The 11,057-nt window shown below is 48.2% G+C and overlaps 1 protein-coding gene across 1 annotated transcript in view; it reads left to right on the top strand.

Moving 5' to 3' along the window:
- Nucleotides 1-357: 357 nt before the first annotated feature.
- Nucleotides 358-11,057, top strand: part of FAM83C (family with sequence similarity 83 member C) — a gene marked incomplete at its 5' end in the record, with an annotated part of 35,294 nt that continues 24,594 nt past the window's right edge. The window contains one exon of the mRNA XM_084645405.1: nucleotides 358-909. Within this exon, the coding sequence (XP_084501531.1) occupies nucleotides 358-909 (552 nt within the window). The remainder of the gene's footprint in view (nucleotides 910-11,057) is intronic.

Raw genomic sequence — 11,057 nt, 5'->3', positions numbered from 1 at the left:
GGGGCTGTTCTCTTAGCACCCCTCCCGATATTATTATTAATAATTAATAAACAGGACTCACCTACATTCGCCTGGGGTATTTCTTGCTGCTTTTTTCAGCACTCAGCAACTCCCGAACTTGTTGTGCAGAGATGAAGAAATAAGGGACGTCCCTTCTCCTAAGGACCTGTTGGCAGCCCTAGAGAGGAAGCAACAAGGTGCACTGAGCTCTCAAGTCCCACAGCCCCAGGGGAACCCGTTGTGAAAGAGCTGAAGAAAATCAGAGAGAGACAGAGTGTTGGAAGGGTGGGCCAGAGACAGCTGCTGAAGAACACAACAGGCAGAACCTCCGGAGGGTTAGCAGCAGCAGCTCTCATCATGTTCAGCCACCATGTTCAGGCCAGGTCCCAGCTCCAGAGGGGCTCTGGGGACAGTCCTGGGGTGTCTGGACCGCTGCGGAGTCGGTTGGAGAAGCTGAAGAAGCTGTGGTGGAGGAAGCCCATCCCCCTGGTGCTGCAGCACAGTGAGACAGCCAGGCTGGCTATGGATGCCTTTCTGGAGCAGGGGGAGCCTGGCTATCTGCAAGCCATTGCCGAGGAACAGGAGCTGCCATTTCTCTCCCCCCTAGACATGGACTACATGAGCCAGCACAGAAGCCAGAGTATCCTGGAGCCTAATGCAAGGAAGGGGCATGAGACCGAGCCCAAAGAGGGAGACACTGAGGACAGGGCCTCCCTTTTCTCTGAACTAAGCTCTGGTACCTACTTCCCACTCATGTCTGACATGCAGCCTCCAAAGCTGGAACTGGGCTGGCCAGTGGGGCCACTTGTCACATGGTATGGCCAAACTCAAGCCACTGTGTATTTCCAGAGAAACAAGGCCAACAGCATCAAGGATTTACTCCGGTGCCTGATCAGCAGGGCAAAAACGGTACGTACAGAACTCACCCCATTACATAGAGCGTCTTGCACCATGGGATGAATGCAGGCACCCAGGATGGGGCACAGCTGTAGGGGACTCTCAGTCCTGTCTGCTGTCCTCATGAGCCTGGCAATGTCTGGGCAGCTGGAGTGCTGTGACTGCTGCATATGCCGCCCAACTCCATAGCCACCTGTGCCCCTCACCTAGCCCAGTTTAGATTCCTTCCTGCTTTCTCCAGCCATATTCTTAGGCTCTGAGTCTTTTAGGGTAGAAACTGTCTATGTATTGTGTGTGTGCAGAGTGCCTAGCACCATGGGGTCTGATCCATGGGTGCAGGGTCAGGGCTTGTCCATCCGCTGGGGGTGGGGATGGGGGTTGGGTTAGGGTTTGTCCATCCCAGGGGCGGGGAGAGTGGGGGGTTGGGCCAGGGCTTGTCCATCCCGCAGGCAGGAGGGCATAAGAATGAGGGCCTATACCTGGGCTAGGATCAGCTAGGTAACCATGGCTGAAACCCCTAATCAGCCAGATTGCCCAGTTGGCTGAGAGGCATTTCCAGGACTACTAGTAAGCCCAGCAGTAGCACTTGGCCAGTGGCTGCTCAACGCTTATACCCACAGCTGTGATTGTTCCTGTGTCTCTTTGTTCCCAGCCTTGCTCGAGCCCTGTTTCTGCCCAGCTCCAGCCCACTCCAGCTCTGCTCTCCTGCTCAGTTTCTGACTCCTGGTTCCTTACCCTGGCCTTGACCCTCAGCTCTGGCTCCTGTAGCTTGACTCTGGCTCCAGCCACTAGGCCTGACTGTCCCTTGTCCCAGTCTGTGACACTGAGTAGCCCAACCAAAAAGAAGATAAAGAAGGGAAGTGGGAGTGGGTCAGTTACTGGAGTGGATCCCACTAAAGCCAGCATCTCTCTGTCAGAGAAAGTGGGTGTCATACAAAACCTACAGTGGCAGGTAGACACCTTGCAGGCGCAGAATGCTACACTGCAGGCATGTAGCATCATCTGTAACTTCCTCCTTACGAACCTAAAATTCCCCTGATAGACAAGTTTGATGGTGACCTCAGCCAGTTCCATAGTTTTATGGACCAGTGCCGGCTCCTATTCCTGCTGCACCTGCCATCCTGCCCCACCTTCTCCACTGACCGCTCTCGGGTGAGACGTATCACTAGCCTGCTTACTGCAGAGGTGTTGGCTTGGGCCTCCCCGCTCCTGGAAAAATCTAGCCCTTTCCTGAACCAATCTGAGGACTTTGTTCAAGCCCCGGCAGTAATTTTTGCTGACCTGAGCCATAGGCATGCGGCCACACTCCAAACCCTGTGGCAGGGACACCAGCCAGTTGCTACTTACGCCCTGGAGCTATGGTGTCCGATAGCCGACGCTGTACGGAAAGAGGCTGTGCGCAGCTACCGTTTCCGGCTCAGCCTCAAAGATGAGATCAAACGTAAACTGGCGTGACTAGAGCCACCGGCTGATCTGGATGCCCTGATCAAGCTTGTTATGAAAACATCCATGCCCCGGGTCTCCTCCTGAGAAAACAGACCACAGGGAGGTGCCCTTGAAGGGTGTGGTAAAGTCAGGAATGACAGCCCGCAACTGGGCTTGGAATCAACTAGCTTGCTGCAGCTGAAACCCCTAATTGAGCAGATTGCCTGAGAGGCGTTGCCGAGACTACTCTTAAGCCTGGGAGTAGCACTTGGCCAGTGGCTGCTTGACAATTCCATCAATACACTTCTGGCCACCCGGTCACAGTGCAATCAGACCACAGATCCCTTGAGACCATCTTGGAGCATCAGCATAGGAGCCAGCAAACAGCTGAAAATAAGGAGAGTTCTGCTTTTGGTTTGGTGTTTGTATGGGGTTTTTTGTTTTTTTTTGTTTTTGTTGTTTTTTCCTCAGTAGGAGTTTAGGCGGGAAGGCTATGACAGAGACAGAGGCAGCAGTGGCATGGAAGAGACAGAGAAGATGACCGGATGTGGAGGTTGCAGGTTGTAAATTATTCTGGAGAAGGTACCTGAAAAGAACTTGGTTTGTATGAAGTGCTGCCTGATAAAGCTGATGGAAGAGAAGATCTGAGGTTCTGAGATGCAGGCGGAAACTGTGGTTGAGTTTTGAAGGGGATTTGAGCAGATGATGGAGGGAAGGCAAGAGGAGGCTGAAGGGAAAAGTCAGGACTCACAGATGAAAGCTGGACTGAAGAACTCTGAGGGGAAACTGCTGGGTGAGGAAAGTGGCCAGGGGAAGCATGTGACTATGAGAATCAGGCAGAGGAAAAGACCAGCCAGTGAAGGAGAAATAGAGCTCAGGAACAGGTTTGATAAGTTGGAAAATGAAGAAGGGGCTCAGCAGTCAGTGAATGAAGATGGGAGGGCCAGGAAGAAGAGAAGAGCAGCTAGTCCTATAAGAAGAGGGGAAGAGTCAATGGAGATACCAAAAGTTCAGAGGAGGATACAGGATGACTCTCAGAAGATTGCAAGGCAGAACAAGAGACAATAAGACTTGCAGCCAGAGAGAACAGGAAGAAGGCCAGAGAATTGCACCAACACCAGGAAGAGGCTGGTCTATGTGATTAGTAACTCCCTACTAAGAAGAAAAGATAGGCCTGAGCTGATCTGGAGAACAGAAGGGGGTGCTGTCTGCTGGGAGCTAAGGTACAGGATCATAGAATCATAGAATATTAGGGTTGGAAGGGACCTCAGGAGGTCATCTAGTCCAACCCCCTGCTCAAAGCAGGACCAATCCCCAATTAAATCATCCCAGCCAGGGCTTTGTCAAGCCTGACCTTAAAAACTTCTAAGGAAGGAGATTCCACCACCTCCCTAGGTAACGCATTCTAGGGTTTCACCACCCTCCTAGTGAAAAAGTTTTTCCTAATATCCAACCTAAACCTCCCCCACTGCAACTTGAGACCATTACTCCTTGTCCTGTCCTCTTCTACCACTGAGAATAGTCTAGAACCATCCTCTCTGGAACCACCTCTCAGGTAGTTGAAAGCAGCTATCAAATCCCCCCTCATTCTTCTCTTTTGCAGACTAAACAATCCCAGTTCCCTCAGCCTCTCCTTATAAGTCATGTGTTCCAGACCCCTAATCATTTTTGTTGCCCTCCGCTGGACTCTCTCCAATTTATCCACATCCTTCTTGCAGTGTGGGGCCCAAAACTGGACACAGTACTCCAGATGAGGCCTCACTAATGTCGAATAGAGGGCAACGATCACGTCCCTCGATCTGCTCGCTATGCCCCTACTTATACATCCCAAAATGTCATTGGCTTTCTTGGCAAGAAGGGCACACTGCTGACTCATATCCAGCTTCTCGTCCACTGTCACCCCTAGGTCCTTTTCCGCAGAACTGCTGCCTAGCCATTCGGTCCCTAGTCTGTAGCGGTGCATTGGGTTCTTTCGTCCTAAGTGCAGGACCCTGCACTTATCCTTATTGAACCTCATCAGATTTCTTTTGGCCCAATCCTCCAATTTGTCTAAGTCCCTCTGTATCCTATCCCTCCCCTCCAGCGTATCTACCACTCCTCCTAGTTTAGTATCATCTGCAAATTTGCTGAGAGTGCAATCCACACCATCCTCCAGATCATTTATGAAGATATTGAACAAAACCGGCCCCAGGACCGACCCCTGGGGCACTCCACTTGACACCGGCTGCCAACTAGACATGGAGCCATTAAGCTAGACATTAACTAGACATTAACTAGCCATTAACTAGCCATTAAGCGCGACAATCTAGCCAACTTTCTACCCACCTTATAGTGCATTCATCCAGCCCATACTTCTTTAACTTGCTGGCAAGAATACTGTGGGAGACCGTGTCAAAAGCTTTGCTAAAGTCAAGAAACAATACATCCACTGCTTTCCCTTCATCCACAGAACCAGTAATCTCATCATAGAAGGCGATTAGATTAGTCAGGCATGACCTTCCCTTGGTGAATCCATGCTGACTGTTCCTGATCACTTTCCTCTCATGTAAGTGCTTCAGGATTGATTCTTTGAGGATCTGCTCCATGATTTTTCCAGGGACTGAGGTGATGCTGACTGGCCTGTAGTTCCCAGGATGCTCCTTCTTCCCTTTTTTAAAGATTGGCACTACATTAGCCTTTTTCCAGTCATCCGGGACTTCCCCCGTTCGCCACGAGTTTTCAAAGATAATGGCCAATGGCTCTGCAATCACAGCCGCCAATTCCTTCAGCACTCTCGGATGCAACTCGTCCGGCCCCATGGACTTGTGCACGTCCAGCTTTTCTAAATAGTCCCTAACCACCTCTATCTCCACAGAGGGCTGGCCATCTCTTCCCCATTTTGTGATGCCCAGCGCAGCAGTCTGGGAGCTGACCTTGTTAGTGAAAACAGAGGCAAAAAAAGCATTGAGTACATTAGCTTTTTCCACATCCTCTGTCACTAGGTTGCCTCCCTCATTCAGTAAGGGGCCCACACATTCCTTGGCTTTCTTCTTGTTGCCAACATACCTGAAGAAACCCTTCTTGTTACTCTTAACATCTCTGGCTAGCTGCAGCTCCAGGTGCGATTTGGCCCTCCTGATTTCATTCCTACATGCCCGAGCAATATTTTTATACTCTTCCCTGGTCATATGTCCAACCTTCCACTTCTTGTAAGCTTCTTTTTTTATGTTTAAGATCCACTAGGATTTCACCGTTAAGCCAAGCTGGTCGCCTGCCATATTTATATTCTTTCGACTCATCGGGATAGTTTGGCCCTGTAACCTCAACAGGGATTCCTTGAAATACAGCATGTGAACCTGAGGCTGAAGAGGGTCCTAATGGAAGCATCCACTCTGATGGCAAGACAAGATTATGATGAGCAACAGATGGCTCAGTCAATGGTGCTATAAGGAGGGCTTTGGGATGTTCAACCACTGGGAGGCAATTCATGGACAGAGGATGTTCTCGTGAGATGGAATCCATCAGAATAGGGAGGGAAATAGCCTTCTGGGATGGAGGCTGGCACAACTGATCAAAAGAGCTTTAAACTAGGAACTTGGGGGAGACGGGTGGGCAATGCTCATGTAATCTCTATGCCTGATTCTAACACTGAATGGGAGGAAAATCAAGTAAGAAAGAATACAGGAGTGGGTAGGAGAATGGACATTAAGAGGAAAGATAGTGCCAATGCCAATGAAGCTAACAATCAGGTAGGCAATACTGGCAGTAGAATGACCGTACCCAATCGTGTGAGGAATCTGGGCGATGCCAAGCAGCATAGGTGCTGGAACTGGGGGTGCTGCCACACCCCCCTACCTTGAAGTGGTTTCCATTATATTCTGAGTTTATAGTTTGGTTCAGTGGCTCTCAGCACCACCACTATACAAATTGTTCCGGTACCCTTGCCGAGCAGAAACAACTGTTATGTGTGTGCAACAATGCCAGGAGCCTGGGTAACAAAATGGAGGAACTAGAACTACTGGTGCAGGAAGTGAAAGGGAAGGGTTGCAGACCAAGCTGGATAAACAAGCATCTCAAACAGGTGATTAAGAGAAAGCAGAAAGCCTAAAAAGAATGGAAGATGGGAAGGATCCGCAAGGAAAGCTACCTCTTGGAGTTTGGAAAGCATAGGGATAAAGTGGAGAACTGCCAAAAGCCAAGCACAGTTGAACCTTGCAAAGGGAATTAAAACCAATAGTAAAAGGTTCTATAGCCATATAAATAAAAAGAAAACAAGGAAAGAAGAAGTGGGACTGCTAAGCACTGAGGATGGGGTGAAGATTAAAGATGGCCCAACACCTAGACAAATACTGTGCCTCAGTTTTTAGTGAGGGTAATGAAGAGCTTTGGAGCAGTGGCAGGGTGGCTAATGGGAACGAGGATATGGAAGTAGAAATTACAACACCCAAGGCAGAAGTCAAACTCAAAAGTCAAACTGGAAGTCAAACTGGAAGGTTGGACATATGACCAGGGAAGAGTATAAAAATATTGCTCGGGCATGTAGGAATGTTATCAGGAGGGCCAAATCGCACCTGGAGCTGCAGCTAGCCAGAGATGTTAAGAGTAACAAGAAGGGTTTCTTCAGGTATGTTGGCAACAAGAAGAAAGCCAAGGAATGTGTGGGCCCCTTACTGAATGAGGGAGGCAACCTAGTGACAGAGGATGTGGAAAAAGCTAATGTACTCAATGCTTTTTTTGCCTCTGTTTTCACTAACAAGGTCAGCTCCCAGACTGCTGCGCTGGGCATCACAAAATGGGGAAGAGATGGCCAGCCCTCTGTGGAGATAGAGGTGGTTAGGGACTATTTAGAAAAGCTGGACGTGCACAAGTCCATGGAGCTGGACGAGTTGCATCCGAGAGTGCTGAAGGAATTGGCGGCTGTGATTGCAGAGCCATTGGCCATTATCTTTGAAAACTCGTGGCGAACCGGGGAAGTCCCGGATGACTGGAAAAAGGCTAATGTAGTGCCAATCTTTAAAAAAGGGAAGAAGGAGCATCCTGGGAACTACAGGCCAGTCAGCCTCACTTCAGTCCCTGGAAAAATCATGGAGCAGGTCCTCAAAGAATCAATCCTGAAGCACATGCATGAGAGGAAAGTGATCAGGAACAGCCAGCATGGATTCACCAAGGGAAGGTCATGCCTGACTAATCTAATCGCCTTTTATGATGAGATTACTGGTTCTGTGGATGAAGGGAAAGCAGTGGATGTATTGTTTCTTGACTTTAGCAAAGCTTTTGACACGGTCTCCCACAGTATTCTTGTCAGCAAGTTAAGGAAGTATGGGCTGGATGAATGCACTACAAGGTGGGTAGAAAGCTGGCTAGATTGTCGGGCTCAACGGGTAGTGATCAATGGCTCCATATCTAGTTGGCAGCCGGTATCAAGTGGAGTACCCCAAGGGTCGGTCCTGGGGCCAGTTTTGTTCAATATCTTCATAAATGATCTGGAGGATGGTGTGGATTGCACTCTCAGCAAATTTGCGGATGATACTAAACTGGGAGGAGTGGTAGATACGCTGGAGGGGAGGGATAGGATACAGAAAGACCTAGACAAATTGGAGGATTGGGCCAAAAGAAATCTGATGAGGTTCAATAAGGATAAGTGCAGGGTCCTGCACTTGGGACGGAAGAACCCAATGCACAGTTACAGACTAGGGACCGAATGGCTAGGCAGCAGTTCTGCGGAAAAGGACCTAGGGGTGACAGTGGACGAGAAGCTGGATATGAGTCAGCAGTGTGCCCTTGTTGCCAAGAAGGCCAATGGCATTTTGGGATGTATAAGTAGGGGCATAGCGAGCAGATCGAGGGACGTGATCGTTCCCCTCTATTCGACATTGGTGAGGCCTCATCTGGAGTACTGTGTCCAGTTTTGGGCCCCACACTTCAAGAAGGATGTGGATAAATTGGAGAGAGTCCAGCGAAGGGCAACAAAAATGATTAGGGGACTGGAACACATGAGTTATGAGGAGAGGCTGAGGGAGCTGGGATTGTTTAGCCTGCAGAAGAGAAGAATGAGGGGGGATTTGATAGCTGCTTTCAACTACCTGAAAGGGGGTTCCAAAGAGGATGGCTCTAGACTGTTCTCAATGGTAGCAGATGACAGAACGAGGAGTAATGGTCTCAAGTTGCAGTGGGGGAGGTTTAGATTGGATATTAGGAAAAACTTTTTCACTAAGAGGGTGGTGAAACACTGGAATGCGTTACCTAGGGAGGTGGTAGAATCTCCTTCCTTAGAGGTTTTTAAGGTCAGGCTTGACAAAGCCCTGGCTGGGATGATTTAACTGGGAATTGGTCCTGCTTTGAGCAGGGGGTTGGACTAGATGACCTTCTGGGGTCCCTTCCAACCCTGATATTCTATGATTCTATGATTCAAACCGCTTAATGGGACTAAATCAGGGGGCCCAGAGGATCTCCATCCCAGAATATTAAAGGAACTGGCACATGAAATTGCCAGTCCAATAGCAAGGAATTTTAATGAATCTGTAAACTCAGGGGTCATGCCCTATGGCTGGGGAATTGCTAATATAGTACCTATTTTTAAGAAAGGGAAAAAAGTGACCCAGGAAACTACAGGTCTGTTAATTTGGCCTCAATTGTATGCAAAGTCTTGGAAGAAACTTTGAAAGAGAAAGTCGTTAAGGACATAGAGGTAAACGGTAATTGGGATAAAACACAACATTGTTTTACAAAAGGTAGATCATGCCAGACCAACCGGATCTCCTTCTTTGAGAAGATAACTGATATTTTAGACAAAGGAAATGCAGCATATCTAATCTACCTGGATTTCAGTAAGGCATTTGATACAGTTCCACATGGTAAATTATTAGTTAAATTGGAGAAGATGGGATTAATATGAGGTTTGGAAGGTGGATAGGAACTGGTTAAACGGGAGAGTACAATGGGTCATACTGAAAGGTGAACTGTCAGGCTGGAGGGAGGTTACTAGTGGAGTTTCTTCGGAATCAGTCTTGGGACCAATCTTATTTCACATTTTTATTACTGACTTTGGCACAAACAGTGGGAGAGGGCTAATAAAGTTTGCGGATGACACAAAGTTGGCAGGTATTGCCAATATGGAGGAGGACCGGAATATCATACAAGATCTGGATGACCTTGAAAACTAGTAATAGAAATGGGATGAAATTTTTGCTATAAACTGGGGACTTATCAGTTGGAAGGGAAGAGGAAGAGAAAGAGCTGGGTATATTGGTTGATCACAGGATGACTGTGAGCTGCCAATCTGATGAAGCTGTGAAGAAGGCTAATGCAGTCCCAGGATGCATCAGGCAAGGTATTTCCAGTAGAGACAGGGAAGTGTAGTACAAGGCACTGGTGAGAACTCCTCTGGAACAGCGTGTGCAATTCTGGTCTCCCATGTTTTAAGGAAGATGAATTCAAACTGGAACAGGTGCAGAGAAGAGCTACTAGGATGATCCGAGGAATGGAAAACCTACCTAATGAGACAAGACTCAAAGAGCTTGGCTTGTTTAGCCTGACCAAAAGAAGGCTGAGGGAGATATGATTGCTCTCTATAAATATATCAGAGGGATAAATACCAGGAAAGGAGAGGAGTTATTTAAGAGCCAATGTGGACACAAGAACAAATGGAGATAAACTGGCCATCAACAAGTTTAGGCTTGAAATTAGATGAAGTTTTCTAACCATCAGAAGAGTGAAGTCTTCCAGGGGAGCAGTGGGGTCAAAAAACCTAACTGGTTTTAAGACTGAGCTTGATAAATTTATGGGAGGGGGTGGGATGATGGGACTGCCTAGCATGGCATGTTGCTGATCTGAAACTGCTAGCCTCAAACATCGCTAGTGGCCAATGATGGGACACTAGATAGGAAGGGCTCTGAGTTACTACAGAGAATTCTTTCCCAGGGGTCTGGCTGGTGGGTCTTGCCCACATGCTCAGAGTCCAACTGATCACCATATTTGGGGTTGGGAAGGAATTTTCCCCAGATCAGATTGGCAGAGACCCTGGGGGTTTTCACCTTCCGCTGCAGCCTGGGGCATGGGTCACTTGCAGGTTTAAACTAGTGTAAATGGTGGATTCTCTGTAACTTGAAGTCTTTAAACCATGATTTGAGGACTTCAGTAACTCAGCCAGAGGTTAGGGGGTCTATTACAGGAGTAGGTGAGTGAGGTTCTGTGGCCTGCGATTTGCAGGAGGTTAGACTACATTATCATCATGGTCCCTTCTGACCTTAAAGTCTGAGAATTTAACCTCTGAGGCCAGGACAAGAAGCAATGGACTTAAATTGCAGCAAGGGCGGTTTAGATTGGACATTAGTAAAAACTTCCTGTCAGGGTGGTTAAGCACTGGAATAAATTGCCTAGGGAGGTTGTGGAATCTCCATCATTGTAGATGTTTAAGAACAGATTAAACAAACTCCTCTCAGGGATGGTCCAGATAATACTTAGTCCTGCCATGAGTGCTGGGGATTGGACTAAAAGACCTTTTGAGATCCCTTCCAGTTCTATGATTCTGTGAGTCTATGGCAACCCCCCTTCTGAGTGCTCCAGACGATTACAACACATGTCGATGCACTCCAGTGCTACCAGGCGGAGATCAGATACTGTCCAGGTCAATTACTGGAGTCAGCTGACTCCTGAGCAGGGCAAATATACCCAGTATCAGTGAGGTGGGGAAAGGGGATCAGGACTTTGTGCAGCATGTTAATGGATTTAGTCTTCCAGTTTCAACAGTGAAGCTG

The sequence above is a fragment of the Lepidochelys olivacea genome (genome assembly GCF_965140295.1).
Source record: "Lepidochelys olivacea isolate rLepOli2 genome assembly, chromosome: 13".
NCBI classification, from domain to species: Eukaryota; Metazoa; Chordata; order Testudines; family Cheloniidae; genus Lepidochelys; species Lepidochelys olivacea.
Note: the sequence above shows the minus strand (reverse complement) of the source record. Positions and strands in the feature narration are given on the sequence as shown.